Genomic DNA, 17,201 nt, shown 5'->3' with positions numbered 1-17,201 from the left:
CTCTCTCTCTCTCTCTCTCTCTCTCTCTCTCTCTCTCTCTCTCTCTCGCTCTCTCTCTCTCTCGCTCTATCCCTCTCTATCCCAGCTCTTCTGATCCCCTCGTTCCGCGGCACATGCACAGGGGATTGGCGAACGTGCACGTACGTACGTACGTGCACACACGTGTCTCGTCGATACGCGAGTACATGTGCTCGCGCGTGTCGCAGATGCACCTGTGCTGCGCGCGTTGCCAGCGATGGGCTCGGAATCCTTCGAATCACTTCCAGCTGTAGATAGCCACGAGAAATTATAATCTCCTTTAACACGTTTCCCTGCCACCGAACTTTGCGCGTCTTGGCTATGGAGAAACTTCCAGCGTTGGAAGGACGCTATTGGGAAACATCGCGAGGGATGAGAGCCAGGTGGAGATATTTTTGGCGATGGAAGAGGATTTTTATGGGGTAACAAAGGAAAGAATAGCGGTATTAGAAGGTGTTAGGTTTTATTAGAAGATACCTTGTCTACGTTACTATAATTTCAAAGTTTGCTCGAAACTGGATAGAGAGAAGAGTACACGCCACTTTCATCTGAAGTAGAGAGAGGAATTCAAAGTCAGACTGATAGCTTCCCCGCGCATCGTCCAATTCTACCGATATATGAAGCAGATCGATTCTACCGACTCGCACAATGTAGAAATTCATTCAATCATGTTCCTATCTATTCCTGTCTATTTGGATTCTCTGTACAGCTAGTGATGGGGTCAAACTAATGACACAGTGAATGATACAGATACGTATCAATTTCCAAGCATATTATAGATGTGTCAAACAGCTATCGAAACGCATGGTCATTGTTATTAATAACTGAAGTGCCAAGTATACAGCATCGTGACCTCAACAAGATAATGATACAGCTAGCGTACTATTATCATTGTGGATTATTGGAACCGATTAAAAAAGAACATAGATCGCTAATGGTTCAGTATTCAATATTAAAGACTGCACCACCGCAAATAAACAAAATTGAGAATATAATTTTAGGAGCATCATTTTAATAACGTCGTGACCACTATATCTGTTCTACTAAAAATCATGTGTTAGATAAAAAAAGGCACACGTTTCCCCCCACACGAAGGAAACCAACAGTTAAACGCTATTCATCGAGCACGTGAATCTCAAATGTTCGATTATTTGAGTGCACAGAAATTCGTCAAGTGGTCGCAGTCGCGGTATGTACCGTGCTAATTTTATCCAGGTATCGATTCGAACAAAGCTCCACGAGCCAGATTCTTAATGACCAGTTGTTAAAGCCGCGCTCAGGATTCAATGACGCGGAAAGGCTGGTATAAAGAAGCATTCGACATTCTAACGGCTCTGTATATACGGTCATCGAGCCCTAGACGTTCGGGGAACGGCGCATGGAGTAATCCGCGAGTTGAAGGAATCCACGAGGATGCTTCTGTATCGCGTATAAAAGTTTCGCAACGGTAGAACACTTCCGTAAACTATGAACTTTCACGCATGCGAAGTCGTACGTGTATCACAAGTGCGTAGAATCGCGTATTCGCGCAGTGTGGCATGATCTCGCCTCACAATGTGTCTCGTGGACATTACAAATTGTACCTAGGAGATTACACAATCGTAGAATTGCATTCGCAGATTGGCACACCTCCGCGATTGTATCTGCGAGGATTGATTGGCGTAGAATGCCATTCATGAGCAGACATACACCTGGAGCCAAGGTGTTTCAGAGATAGTCTGTGTAGAGGCTTCTTGTGTGTTACATCTAAAATACACTATTATATAAAGTCTATTTTATAATAATAGAAATTTATGATCGATGATATATACACATTCATAAATGTACCAAAGGTATAGATCATGTACAGATATACTTCTAATAAAATTTAAAATTCAATATCATATATCGTACTTGTATCGTATGAATATTGTATTTTAAATTTCACTAGAATTATATTTATATATATGCTCCACATATTTGATAAATTCATAATTGAATTTCTATTATTATAAAAGAGAGATGATATAAATTCATTCTAATTAAATACTTAATTAATATCTAAACGATTATCGCGACTCCAGTCCTCGGATCATGCACTAAATTAACCCACGACAAAACCATCGCAAACAATCCTGCATCCCTCAACGTCACTCGGCTCGATCACCATAAACTGTGTATCGATAATCGCGACCACGACTTCCTGGCCACACGGTAGAGCCACGTTCTTGTCCATTGTTCGCGTACATTTGGCGAAGCGTTGGCAACGAACGCGCTCGCGCATACGATCCCCCGCGTAAATACGCGTGTGTTCGCCCGTGAAATACGCGTGCGTTGCAACGGATACATCCAACGTGCGCGCCGTACCAACCCCCTCCCACCTTCCACCGTTGCATTCCTAAATCAACCCTCGCGCGTTATTCGACCGGGTACGCGCGGAAAAATGCTTGGCGCAAAAATTGCATGGTTTTTTAATCTTCGTGGTTGAACGTAATTATTTTCTTCATCGTCAGAGCCGCGGCGTTCCGCACGGATTGCGCGTGCTCGTAATTACGTCCTTACGCGCAGAATGTGATGCTCCCTTTTGCTAAACCTCCCCATCCGCTTCCCAACCACCCCTTTCCCTAGGCTGATTGTGTAATTTGTAACTTTTTTAATTTCGTGTCGATGCGCGGCCGTATCCGAAAGCTGCGGAAACACCGGCATTTCCGTTGGAACGGCGCGATGGACGGCACGGGTCAGGCAGCTTTAAGTAGCTTTTTTTCTTTTTAAAGGTTCGAAGTTTATCGACTGGCCCGCATAGCTCGACAAGTTTCGACGCGAAAGGTAAATGGAGGACGGATATATAGGTCGAGGGGTGGGTTTTCGGGTCGAAATTCTTTGACGGCGAATTGTTGCTGCTTTTTGGAGATTACTCTTTTAGGGACGATACCTTTAGGGTAACTCTGTGTATTCTATGTGGAATTATTCGAATATTATTAATAACTACTGAAAGGAAATTGGTGGATGTAATTAAATTTTAGAGCTGTTACGCACACCCCTTGAGAAGTTTATGATTTTTGTAGCCTCCACGAGTTTATTGGAATATCGTTAATATTTATTCAAAGTTAGTGAAATCAAGTGTTATCGTTTGCAATATCTGACGGGAATCTTTCGTTTCGTCATCGTTTTTGACCGGTATATCCATACGCGAAATATTTTTCGTCGAAGCCGGGCATTAATGTTAAATTGGTTGTTTGATCTCTGATTTCTAACAGAGGCCCGATTTCTCTGGTGCACGCGTGCGTTCCATTGGATATACGAGTCGGTGGGCAACACGCGGGGAAAATGTGTGATACGGTCTCGAGCGACTAGACCTTCCCGTTCCGTCATTATAAACTCGCTCTCCCGGCACCGCTATTCCCCGCTCATATCTAATACGATTGTACTCGCAGTGGTAAACTCGCGCAGTTGCGACTGCAACTGCAACCGGATGGAGCGTTCGCGGTTCTGAAGGCATCACGGATGTACGCCAGATTAGTGTTTACACGCGGCGCATCTATTTAGGGAACGATGGAAGTCACATCCGAGCTTTTACGACTTGTTCGAATTCAATACTCCGGATGGGAAAATTGGAAACAGTTGCGAGGGAAATAAGGATTAGGTGATATTCGATATGTTTTCAATTTTAGATCTACATGTAGATTCAGAGCAGTAAATTATTTCATCGGAAGAGCGGGTTGTAAAGGGAATAGATGAGGAAGGAAATGTTTAGGTTCGCCGAGCAAATTTTTTGGGGGAAATGTATGTTTGGGAATCAAACTTAGATTCTTTATGTAATTAAGAAATAAGATACTTGTATTTGAGAAAATCAAATTTGAATTTTCTCGAGCTATTGATTACGACTTGGCTGTCTTGTTTGACCGTTGCTCGTTATTTCTACTCGTGCTGAAAAGTAACGATGGACGTAATGTCTATTTCAAATAGCCTTCACCAATTAGATGGCATCAAGATTGATGAAAAACAGATAATACTATATCATTGTTAATGTTAACCAACAGCAGTGCAAGTAGAAATAACGAATAATCAGATATATTAGCCCAGTCATCGTCGATCACAAATATGTTCCAAGAATGTCATAGAAGCTTCGTATGAACAAATTTTATTTCATATTTTGTACATATTTTTTACGAAAGAAATCATTCTATATTTAGCTACGTAACATGAAATTTGGTGTAAGCTATTACGCCACGTGTATAAACATGGACAGTAATGACGTAACATTTTACATTAATAGTACGTACTATCTTCTAATACAAAAACAGATGAAAATACTTTCATACCACCATCGATAATTTAATAGTAATTCATAGCAGACCCTAACGCAAGTAGAAATGTCGAGTAATAGTCGGACACGTTAGCCAACTCATACTTATTCGCGCTTCAAGAATTTCCAACATTGGTTTTCTCGAAAACAAAAGTTCCAATTAAAAGCGTTTCATTTGATATTCTCAAGTACCTTTTTTACGATGAATTACGCTGTGGTTGCCAGTACTACAGTTTACGTGACATCCTGTATTTTCAACAAACACTTAAGGGTGTCTTCTCGTCTAGAGCGCTAAACAAGTTTTTTCATTAATCTTCAGCTGCACATCTACTAACATGTACTTCAAGAAGACACGTAGTTTTTTAATGTATAGAAACATGAATTTATCCAAGATTCGAATTTCAAAAGAAATCAACATTTTTTAACTTGTAAACACAAACTTTTTCTCAAAAAAATTCAAATTTCATTCAAACGTTGCTACAGAGGTCTCGTATGCCGCTATTAGCACCTTTATTTTTGTTCTTTTCTCTCACCAACTACGATCAGTTAAATTACAATTTTAAAAACGTATGCTTGAGTGAGCACGAGTGATTCTACTTTTTATCTAAAATAATCTGGAGAACCCTGTTACCATTACAAAAAAAAAAAAAAGAGAAAATACGAAAAGCACGAGTAGCCTCCAAGAACTGGTCGACGCGAAACTCGAACGAAATTCAACCGTCAACCCGAGGCCAGTTCGAACATACATACGATTACGAATCTCAAGAGTCGACAGTTCTTTGAGAGATAACCAAAGGGGACGATATAGAATATCACCTGTTATTCGCGACGCAAACGAATGAGAAAGCCTCGAGGAAGTTTCCGAGGCTCGCTAATAACTCCAGGGCGTCGGTGCTCGTTGTCGAGGCGCTTTAGTCTCCGCGGTAAAACTTGGTAACTCGAGGAGATAAAGGTAGCACGAGTCAGTGTCCCGAGGCCATACTAACGATCCTCCTCCTAGATCGCGCTCGTATCTCTCGGTCTCATCTTCTGGCTCGGAGATCTCTCGTCGTCTCCCACCTACCAGCCAAGTCAGCGAAGCTTTGTCAGCCTCCTTTGAAAATTGTCCTGCCCCCGTTCTCGCGTTTTTCTTGCCGATCGGAGGCGAAAATACGCGAACGCCGGCCATGCTCGGCTCCTTTCCACGCGAAAATTGTTGAATTCCATCCGTAATTTCCGGCCATTAATATCCAAGAGAATAGAGTTCTCTTGAAGGAAACGCCGTTCAATTTCCACTAATCCCTTTTTCTTGATTGTCTGGCTATGAAACTTGGCTACGGTGCGCGCTTCTCGCGCTGTACGAGAGCTTATTGAGCAATTGTTCGCGCGCGGCTTCTCAGTTCTCGGAGGGTTTAATCCGTTGTTGTTGGGTATTTTTGCGAGAGGGTAAACCACTCTTAATTACCTCGTCGTCGAGGCCACGGCGCCAAGTATCGCGAAAGACTCGAAAGGATTTCCCCAGCAGTCCTCCCAGTCCCGCGGAACGACGTTGCAGCCCAAGGAGTGAAAGATTAGCATAAAGTTAGCACGACAGTCGATACCTATATGTTCGCACGAAAGTTAAGTTGGCTGCCGGCTCTCCAGTCCCCAGATACTCTGTCCTGAGAGCTCCGTCACATTTCGATACGGGGCTTGATACCGTATTCCAGGACATCATCCACCGACGAAATACAATTTCTTCCGTCCGTGACTCTAACGAACTTGAACGTATGCCGCGATATTCGACGTTATATTCGAGGCGTCCTATATCGACGCTCGCAGCCCTCGGCTCCCGGGAAACCCTTTTGTCGTGCTGGGCGTCCCGTAACGGCGGACCAAGCCCAAAACATGCAAATTACTTGTGTCAAGAGAAATCGAAAAGTCCATTACCATTCCGCAATCTGGGGGTTTCGGTTTCGAGATGTGTACAGTTAATATTTAGGGGTCCCCACTTCCGCGCTGATTGAATCCCAGGCGATCGTATAAATCTTGCGAATTCTGTGACGTGGCGCAAAGCTTTGAATAGGAATGGCTATATAAACGTTAGAATTCATCGCTATAAAGTAAGAATTTTTAGTACCCTGCACATTTTCACGAAACAGTTTTCAATACACCTCCAGAGTTACCTACATATAATCGATATATTCCATGTGGATTAAAAATAACAATACTGTACGTACTATACAAAACGACGATACTGTATGCATCATAGAATAATAACAATGTGCTCTTAAAATCTAACAAAAGCGAAATCCCCACAGCGATCAAGTTATTCTGCATTCGGTTGATAAAAGGATACGGTTTAATTTCACCCAAACGGACCATGCATCGTTAAATTGGTGGTTCAATTGGATACCGAAAAAAGGGAGAAAAACACCCTCGAACAACACGGACGGAGGGTTGGAATTTATGCGTGACACCTCAGAACAGTAACAACCCTTTCGTTAGAGTCTACGTCAGAAGGCATGGTTAGTGTAATAATTTCGAGATCGCAGTCACGCTAATTCCTGGACTAATTGGCTACGTCAGGGTGATGGAGAGCGGGACGGGGGTGAGCTTACGGTCTCGTGGCGTCATGTTTACGATACGCAGGTGTGTGCGTCGCTTTATGGTTCATCTCGCGTCGTGAACTATGGCCTCGATCGATACCAGCGATACCGCTCGACCATCAGTAATTTTGGGAGATTAATCCCGTTTTGCCACTGCGACGAACATCCAAAAGCAGCGATAACTATTATTTTCACATCGATAAGTGATACCTTCTCGCGGGTGTTGCGGAACGTAGACACGCGAAACGAGGAATAAGAATTACTTATTCTACGTGATTCGGAATCTTTACTTTCTGTAAAAGACAGAAAGCGTTCTTCTGAAAGCGAACGTAAAGGTGTTTGAACAATTATACGACTAGTACATTAAGTGTTACAGTCCAGTTACACGACTTCGCACCCTCACAAATAAAACTCCCTCGTTCACTCTTTCACTCACTCGCTCGGTCAAGCGTTATTCCGCGACTGCACACCGGACACCCGGTAGAGTGTCATCGGCACATGCCGCTGTTAAGGGCAGACCTGTCTCAAGGGAGCACCGCAAACAATAGCAATAGGCTAGCCAAAGCCACCCTTCGAGGCAGCCTTCGGCGCTCTACGACGATGTCCTGCGCCAGTATCCTTCGACCTTCCCACCCTAACGCCCACGGTGGAAGGAGGCCAACCAAGGGAGAACGCGAACGGCAGAAAAAGAGGAAGTATACCTTCGGGAAAAGTTTAATTTCTTTCTGAGAAAGATGGCTGTTCCTTGTACTTCGCCGTTGCACAAGGATCCAGCCCCCTCTCCGTTCCACTCCCGTGTGCGTACACCCATACACGGTTAGCCACGTGTCTACACTTGAACGTACCTATCAGTGGGCACACGGACACGGCCGGGTTTCGCAGGAATTAATTTGGCCGGATGTCCCTGCTGGGACGTCTCCTCGCAGGCCTCGAATCGTTTGCAAGACGACTTTTCGGAACGTATGATACCGTCCTCCCCCAAAAATGTCGAATTCCATTTCCCTGTGATCACGTCGAATACCAGGTGAATCGAGTGAGCAACGAAAAGGACCGAGACGTGTCTTAACGTCGTCAGAGAGTTGCGATATGCGTCGGGGGTACGTGAGATAAGGATTCTTGAGGCTGAATAATGTCTACGAGTCTTTGAGGTATTTAAGGAAGAAATATAAAAGGGAAACCAAGTATCTTCATTTTCTGTGCGATATATACTGCGGAAATACATACGAATTTTTCAATATATCAATTTTCGTAAGAATGGAGAACATTCGAAAAGAAAGTTTCATTTTTAACACGGAATTGACGGACAATAATATTTGTAGCAAGAAATGTTCTTAATTTACCATAAAATCTTTACGTACATCCATTATATACATCACGTAGAAAATTAAAGTATCCAGCATTTTTGATTCAGGTCAATTATTTTATTATTATTCAATATACGTACAATAAACCCCAGCAAACAGATTTACTACGTTGGCTTAATTGTTACCAAAAAAAAAAAAAAAAAAAAAAAAAAATGTTGAATGCAGCTACGATTTTCACGCGTCCAAGGTGTGGTTTCTCTCCTTAATTGGGAGTAAGCAACGATTAAAATTAGATTTGCACGGGGTTTCACGCGATTTCGCAACACGTCGTTGCGGTTTCCGGTATCGATTTCGGATTTAAAGTATCGAGATACGTTTTCGCGCGTTTCCGCCCTCCGGTTTTTTTTTCGCGGTTGGCTTTTATCCGGAACAGAAATATTTGCGAACGAAGTTTGCCCCTCCCCCGCCTCCCGCGATTGGCGAAATCGCGGCAATAAATATTAAACAGTGTATAAATTTCTTATGGAAGCTTGCATTAATTCCGACTGTAGGTCGAATTGGATTTCGGACGAGTTCTACGTTGATCTCGATTTCGTGGATTCGGGGGATGAAAACCGCGCTTTTGTATCGAACGAATCGGGGAATCGAACGCGCTACGCTCGATCATGGAAGTTATATTTATATATATATATATTACTAATTAAATTGAAACGGTTCGATTTAGGTCTCCCCTACGAATGACAATGCAAAGTTTTAAACTAATATCTTAATCTCCTCACGGATGAATATTTCCATCGAGGTGAAAACAATATTTCTATGAATATAATTTACTTGATTTGATATTTAAACAAACATAATAGACGTGAAATAATAAAAATATATTAATTCACATTAGCGTAAAAATTCGTCTAAATATAAACGAACACATTTCAGACTACAAAATAAAAGCTTTACTTAAATAAAACATTTTTTTTAACAAAGTTCAAATAGGATGGAATACATCTAATTTTTATATTTCATATGGAAGTACACACGACTACAATTAAATCGACTAAAAAATAAAATTCCACAGGAATTCCCCTCTTGGGAAACTCTTCGGTCTGAATGTTATTAAGTGGCGGAGCTGATCTAATTTTTCCGTGTCGAAACTATGATATAATAGAAAACCCCCTTAAACTCGAATTATTAAAGGCGCGAGTGTCGCGATGATTAAACAAGGTGACTCATTGTCAGTTATTAGTCCTTCCGGAGGCCTATGATTATTTCGAATGGAATATTTTACTAATGACTCCCGGCAGCGAGGCTGGTTCGAGCGATTTCGAGCTCTTTCAACACCATCAAGTAATTGATTTCCACGTGGCCAGGCGCAAACGACCAATGGTTATATTTTCTGTGTAATTAATTTGTTCGTTAACTTATTAGCTTCCCGCTGAACGAACGTTTCGAATCGCGTTAACCTCCGCGTCCTCGCACCTAAATGAATATATTATTCTTTCGTCGATGTGCATCGGTCTCCTTCGCTACCAAATATTACGAAATTTCTTCAAATATATCCTCGCAAACGTACGCTAACTACTAAATTAGTTTCCTTTGCTATATGTAACTTATAAAATCGTATCGATGTATTATTGAAGGAGAATATTGAAATTCATTAATTATCATTTTATATACACTCTTTTTATTTTGATGGATCTGTTTCTTTTATTTTTTCGAATGTATTTTTATCTTTATCGAGTGCAACATTTTAAATTATGGTTTAAACATGTACACGTTGTATACAATCCCCATGAATTTCGATCTCGTTTCCCATATATTCGGTGGACCGTGGCAACGGCACGTTTATGAAAGAAATACCAGACGACGTGGTATTGCGCGCGAGCGGCAGCCGAATCCAATTTGGGTCGAATGAGAACCAGCAGGATGAGAGCCGCTGCAGTGTTCCCGCGGGACCACTGGGAGCAGTGGGAAGCCTCTGTGCCCGTGCTGGGGCTATACCCGGCTACACCACGGAAGGGGGGGACTCCCCAAGGAGGTAATTACCCTCCCTACGTTCGCCCAGCCACCCACAAGCCATCGCAACTTCAACTCCTGCCGGAGTTACATGCTAATACAAAACCAAAACCGGTTCCCAACAGCTTCGAGTGCCGTCGAAATTCATACATACATATATACGCATTCACCGGCGAGAATCGTAATGACGTCGAGGACCTGAAGAGTCCTGAACCCTTCGCGGCCGTAGCAAGCACGAGCCGAATCGTCAATGGGGATCCCGATGCGTCCCCGCAACGGAATTTCCCGTTCGCTATATTTTCTTTAATTCGACAATTAGGGAAAGGAATCGCTTTCCTACTTTATTTCATTCTTTTTCTTACATATTTATGGAAGAGTAATTGTCTCGTACCTGTTCCGCGGTGGTCGTTGGAAAACTGATGATTGGAAGAGTTGATTTTGGCTTTTGTGGGGATTTCGACCGGCTGTTTATAGGGTTTAGGGGAACACCAGACTTGGTTTTGCCGATTGCGAGGGGAGTGGTGGTGTTCTTTTGGGGGAGAAATGTGACAGTGATTGCGTTACGTGCGTATTGAGCTGGAAGCGTTTTTGGAAGGGTTGTCCTAATCTATGTATCAATTTCATTTTATTTGCAACAAATTTTCACGTCCATATACTATTTCTTTACTAATCTGTCTATTTATCGATACAAAATGAGAACTGAACCGCATTCCTACGCGCCAACTTCAAAACACATAAATTCTAAATATTTCATACATTTATTCCTGTCGTTCAAACGAAATAATTGCACGAAGGAACCTGGACAAAATTTCAGATTTCAAAGGCTCGATTGTTCCACGTCCAGCGGCCGCCGGTCTCGTCATAACGTAACGGGAAATTTATAATGCCAGGATGTGGGGAATTTGTTTTTTTTTTATTTCTTTTTTTTTTTTTTCGAGTCCTCGTTCACGCAGTATATTTCGGTACCAACGAGAAACTGATTACCAACAGTGTCCCAAGCGCGGCCTTGGAACTCCCAAAAGTCATACTCGTAAAAAAAGACTATTGTACACGGCGGACTTCCGGGTTATTTATACGAGTTATCTCTTCTCTGAAACCACGAACTGCGCGGCTGCAATGTTCTCGGCCGGTGACTTATGAGCGATGATAATTCCGGCAGCTTGAGTACCGCGGCTTTTCGCAGCCGGTTGCTTACCGCCGTAACTTGCTGCCCGGCTCCTTCAGCCGTCTTATCAATGAATTATTAACGCGTTTGGATAAACAATTAACTCGCGAGAAAGCCCTCGCGGAAGTTACGGATGCGACCACTTGCCGCGAGACTTTTTCTTCTCAAGATCTTGGGAATTGCGTTACTTTTTCGTGGAAAGGCCATTATGGCAATAGAAATGTATCGGTAATCGGTGATGACGAAGATTGACGATCGCGAGAATATTACTCCACGTTGAATAAATAAAAGGTGCTCTCGTCGATTGAATAGGTGACTAAATTGATTCTCATCCAAGTGGATTAAAAGAAAGATGAATACAATTCTTCCTAGTAAAGTACAGTCGAATCACCATCCAGGGCCATCGTTCACTCGGGGCATGATCGATACTCATGAAGCAGAAAAACACACCGATCACCTATACAGGGGGGAGGGGGGATTGAGGTTGTTTCGCACAAGTTACGCTTAAAGTTGCGCATACGTCCGGTGGGAAATTTGAATTTTGGTCAGTGTTCCTCGATGGTGGCCCAAGGTGGTTCGGTCTCCTATGCGCAGGAATGGGCTATGGGAGCCAATATCGCCGGGGTATGGCTCCCGTGGGATTACCTCAGCTCTTTTCCACCCTTTCTCGTATTATACACGTTCGTGTAGCAAAGGGGTCGTGTGCGTTGGCCCGCTTACCGTAGGCCGCGTATCCGAGCCCCCGTTCTGCTCGATCGCCCGAAATCCCATGAAATTTCAATGTTGACCCCTATTAGGAGAGGGGGGGGGGCCGGGGCGCTTGGAATTACGATGGTGGATTTCTGGGGAGGGCTGATAAAGACGGTCGCGGTCGACGCGTTTTCGAAAATAAAACGAATCGAGGCTACGTCACATTGAATTCGCCCGATGAATTTTCTTGTGATTCAGGTCGACCATTTATTTTTTAATTGGTAGACTGATAGATTAATGTGAAATACAAGAAATATTTACAAATACTTACTTCTCGCTAAAAATGTCGTTACATCGAAAAGTGACAGTGCAAATTTCGTTGCAGAGTACCTCCAAGACGGCAGGCCATCGTCCGTTCAAGGGCCAGACCTGGAGAACCAGAACAGCCTCGACAGCGGTGAGTGTTGATGCATTCCGCTATGTTTCCTTCCTCTCTTTGCGCGTCGCGGATTATGGCTCGATCGGCCGTCCATGAAAGGGCGACCTCAAAGACCCCGAGACCGGGATTCTTAAGTAGTCCCGTGACCCATAAAAATCTCGGCGATCCCAACGAGATCCTAACAAGTAGCGATGCTCGAGCGATAAAGAGGGTTGTCTCCCTTTCTGTTACTCGTTCTCGTTGCTTGGCTCCGAGAAGATTCAGGGGTGAATTTTTCAGACGAGCATCACCTTCGAGGGGAACGGACGCGGTGGAAATTTGGACGCAGTTGGGAGACTCGAGTGGGTGCTAGGACGATTCCGCTAAGCCTCTAACACTGTTTTATTCGAATAAAGGGGAGGCATGATCCTACAGTAACTAACAAGGGAAGTTAGGCGGCTGTTACACGACGAAAAATTTAAATTTTTGCGGAAATAAAATATATAGAATATCGATACTAAAATACACGTATACGCTGTTTAAAAGATAAGGCGTATTTTCATTTAAATCTCGATTCTTTATCTGTATCAGTGAAAATATGAACTTGCACAAGCATCCACTTTATTTATTTATTTCTGCAAGAATTCCAATTTTTCCACGTATATCGCTTCTCTTTTAGGAAATTTAAAAAAATTCATTAGAACACTACCCAACAAGCTTCAAAAATTAGAAAGCTTCACCGAAAGACATTCCACGCCAATTTTGACGCTTCTTCGTGCCCCGAAACGCGTTCCTATTAATTTTAATCGCGCAATTGGATGTATCGAGGCAACCTTTTATCAAGTTTAAGGTTTTCAGCGTACTCGGGGGACACTTTCAGAATTTACTGCATATTCGGTTTCTACGAGCGTGCGTTTCCACGAACTCGACACACGCTTATGTAATTCGATTACCGGGGAGGTAACAGAGGACCGAGTTCGGTTTGACTCGGTTTTACTCGACCAATCCTCCAAAGTCCATTACTAGATACAGGAATATTGTCACAGACACAATTAACCATTTCATTTGATTGATCTAGGACAGCGGTTCGAAAATGGGAGATGCACGCATTTCATGGGGTGCTCATCCGATACCAGTTCAAGCTTACACTTATTTGAAAAATTGATACAAAGGAGGATCCATTCAAAGAATTGTTTTTTATAAGAAATGTGTAAGGTCGAATCGATAATGGAAAGTGGAAAATTTAAATGAATTTTTGAAGAGTTTGTAGTTTGATCTTCATTCGTAGGTGAAACGCAAATAAAAATGTTTAGTGTTCAGTTTTTATAGCTCACAAGAAGACACATATTCGATGGACTAAAAACAAATGTGGAATATACAAAGTAAACTATTTTTTTGAAAGAAAAATGGACGTACATCATGTCGTTTACAAATGGTAAACACATTTAACATATAAATAATTAAAATATAATTATATTATATTTTAATTTTTACAACGAAATTATAAGAAAATTCTGTCGAGGAAACGTGCAGGTGCCCACTAATTAGTTAACCTGCTAAATGAATTCCCAGACGATCTCCTGTACCTCGACTCTACAGTAAACCAGACTTATCCGCGAGTCGTGCGCGTTTCTTGAGAGCATGATCGATATTGCGCCCTCGCCGTCGACGTACGAGTTCCCGCGGAATTGTGATGCGGCCGCGTTGATTCGATTACCGTTTAGTAACACAGAGATTCGGCTTTAGTTGGAGGATAGAGGAAGTTGAAGCTGGGTCTCCGGTCCGTGAGTAAGACCGTGAGTGGGTTGGTTTGGCCGGCGGCTAGCCAGCTAGTTAACGTACTCCTGGGAAGACATAAATGTGTCCCTTTAGTGGCAGCTTCCGTTCTGCGTATGCTCGGCGAAGGGCTCGCCGATTCGGCCACCCTTTGCCCACTCAACTTTCTCGAGCGACGTTAAACGCCTCCGCGTAATTAGAGGATTTTTACGTCTCTGGGCGATTGCTCTCTTTAACTTCGTAGGTTAAAGAACGGGTGGGGGTAATTAAGCAGCGACTCGAGCCTCTTAATCCTTCTTTGTGCGAATCTTGTTTTATCTGCCATAGAAGAAAATATTTTGGTGGTCCGAGTTAATTTGTACTTAAATAAAAGAATAAGTGATTGCACTTTCGTACATATATAAGTAGCTACAGTACGGGTTTAGCAATCCCGAGGTACCCGAGCTATAATAGGGACCAGTGGGTCCCAAACAGATATACATATTGTATAAAGTAGGCGATCATGGATAGTTTTAACTTACTACCGAACGATATTTTATAAATTATTTAACTTTTATTCTTCGTTACGTGGTAATGGAAACAGGAAATATATCATGGTTAAATAATCTGTAAATAAATTGTTTCGATCGGGTGTATCCTAGCCAGAACGATCATTCGACGGTATAGTTATATCAAATTGGAAATAACAATCACGCTCCGGGTGGTAACAATAAACGATGATATTTAATTGTGAGCGGAATCCGCGCGACTTTAATTAATAGTCACGCGCACACAAGGCTGGTTTTATTGATTTTGCTCGCCGCTGTGGATAAATCAATGTTTAATTATAAGGGTAGTCAGCGAACTTAATTAAGAGTAGCAAATATATAAATGTCGCCAGTGACTTGCCGCAAATTAAGCCGAAACTAGAACGTCGCGAGGTTTTCTTTTGAACTCTGGAATTAACTCGAGTAGATCCTTCTCGCTAAGAAGAAATTCTCGCTGGAAGTGGTATCAACCATTAGAGACCGGCCAGATTTAATGGGATCCTCGTACGCGTGGAGGCAGTTCGTATTTAGGGATACACAGGTTGTGCTTGTCGAGCCGTGCTAACCCTTAATTAATCCTTCAAGTTCTCCGACCGTCTCCTCTCTTCGTTTCTTGCATTATCTTCGTCCGGTGAGATAGTACTTTGGTTTGCGTCTTGCGAGAATTCCATTGGACTTTGCAGTCGGATTCACGCGTGACTTTGCTCGAAAGACGACCAAGTACCGAGTGAGTGTAAAAGCGATCATGGTTTGTTGGAATGGTGGTTCTGGTTAGGTTATTAATACCTGCTTGCACTGTTACTGCTCTCACCATTGTTCCTACCGCTTTTACAATCACTATTACCGTTGTCATCGTAATTGCCACTGTTTAGTACATATATTGTTGTTAATGTCATTGATGGTATCGTTACATCTACTTTGGCTAGGGTCAATCTATTATTTTAGTTAATACTACGTCAGGCAAATTCGAAGTTCTCTCCCTCCACTTGTTATCGAAATTAAAGAATCGATTCGGCAAGGTTCGGGAAATGGTCCGATGGAAGGCCATCGCGATTCAACATCGGTCCCGACGGACTTTCTCGGATTCACGAGGATCCCAATCTCTTAGGCGGGTCGCATATTTTTGGTCTCAGTCAGTCACTCGATCCTAATCCCCCTCCTACCCTCCGCCTCGTCTCTCACTCTCTCTTTTTTCTCTCTCTCTCTTTATACCCAGGAGACCCATTGCAACTTTAAGCGGCTCGCATTACGAGCGTTCGGCTCGCCTCTGGCGGGTTCGGGGATCGCTCGAAGCTGTTCCCTTCTTTCTGCTCTTAATTTAGCCGCCCCTACGAGACTGGCCGGCTCCGTGGCGCTTGTTGTCCCTCAAGCCACCCTTGGAATTCATTTCGGTTGTTTATCCGTAACCGTGGAACGAGACGATCCTACGCGATCGACGGATTAAGCCGCCGTTCGCGACTCGAGCGTTTCGTTTACGAAGCGACAAAGGGTTGGCGACTCGTGATTAATCGCGCTCGGACGTCTTTCGCTGCCTGTGGGTTGGGACGCGCGTAACGCGACCACGGATCCCGTTCCGTTCTCCTGTTTTCGGCACGTAATTGGGGCGCTTGTCAGACGCAATTACGTGTTATGATTATATGGGAGATTTATAATTTTTTTTTTTTTTTTTTGTTGACTTGAGCAGCTTTTCGGGGGACGTCTTGGATTAACTGTTTTGGGGCCACTTTTAACATTATGTGGAAGTATGATAGTAGAGTGTAACGGTAATTGGGAAAACGATATAATGGGAATCATGGAACATGCGTAGTTGTGAGTGGATTTAGTTTTGTTTTATCTTCTGACATCTAGGTTGCTTTAGTACTATTATCATGATTACTGCTACAGTTATCATTACTACTATCACTGCTACTCGATAGCTTGTTTGTAAGTCGAACAATGTTGGTTGCCCTGTGTGTTGGGACGTCCCAAGTTTGCATTCAAGGCTGACGTAGAACAGAATTCCGTCAGCCACGTGTTGAGACAAGACTAGTTGAGCATCTTCTCTGATTAGCTAAGCCCTAACAGCCTCGGTGGACACGTTGAAAATTTAACTCGGGTCCGTCTTTGGACACCGAGAAGCCTCCCCGTTGGTCATTAATTATTCGCAACGAACTAAGCCTCCTTCCTAAAGTACACTGCCGCTCAGGAGTCTGAGAACACCCGCTATTTTTTATAGGAACTTCGATTCATTCAACAGAATTCATTTCTACACCCGATACATTTTATGTTTTCGTAAGTGTGTTGACACACCTCCCCCTTAATAATTTTACCCTATTTTTCGTTGATCATACGGCCATGTCGAAAATGAATTTTCTCCCGAAACCTAGGCTCGGAAGCGATTTGTAGAACGAGCAGAGTATAATGAGTCCGTCAGGCTAAAAATTCTAAAGCCTCCTTCTGGA

The 17,201-nt window shown here is 43.0% G+C and overlaps 1 protein-coding gene across 1 annotated transcript in view; it reads left to right on the top strand.

Annotated features, from left to right (window-relative positions):
- LOC128881595 (zinc finger protein 423) overlaps nucleotides 1–17,201 on the top strand; it is an 84,249-nt gene that overhangs the window by 19,566 nt on the left and 47,482 nt on the right. Inside the window, exon 4 of the mRNA XM_054132810.1 lies at nucleotides 12,425–12,496. Coding sequence (XP_053988785.1) covers nucleotides 12,425–12,496 — 72 coding nt within the window. The remainder of the gene's footprint in view (nucleotides 1–12,424; nucleotides 12,497–17,201) is intronic.

This window comes from Hylaeus volcanicus, chromosome 8, assembly GCF_026283585.1.
Source record: "Hylaeus volcanicus isolate JK05 chromosome 8, UHH_iyHylVolc1.0_haploid, whole genome shotgun sequence".
NCBI classification, from domain to species: domain Eukaryota; kingdom Metazoa; phylum Arthropoda; class Insecta; order Hymenoptera; family Colletidae; genus Hylaeus; species Hylaeus volcanicus.
The sequence above is the reverse complement of the archived record's forward strand: the minus strand, read 5'-3'. Positions and strand labels throughout refer to the sequence as shown.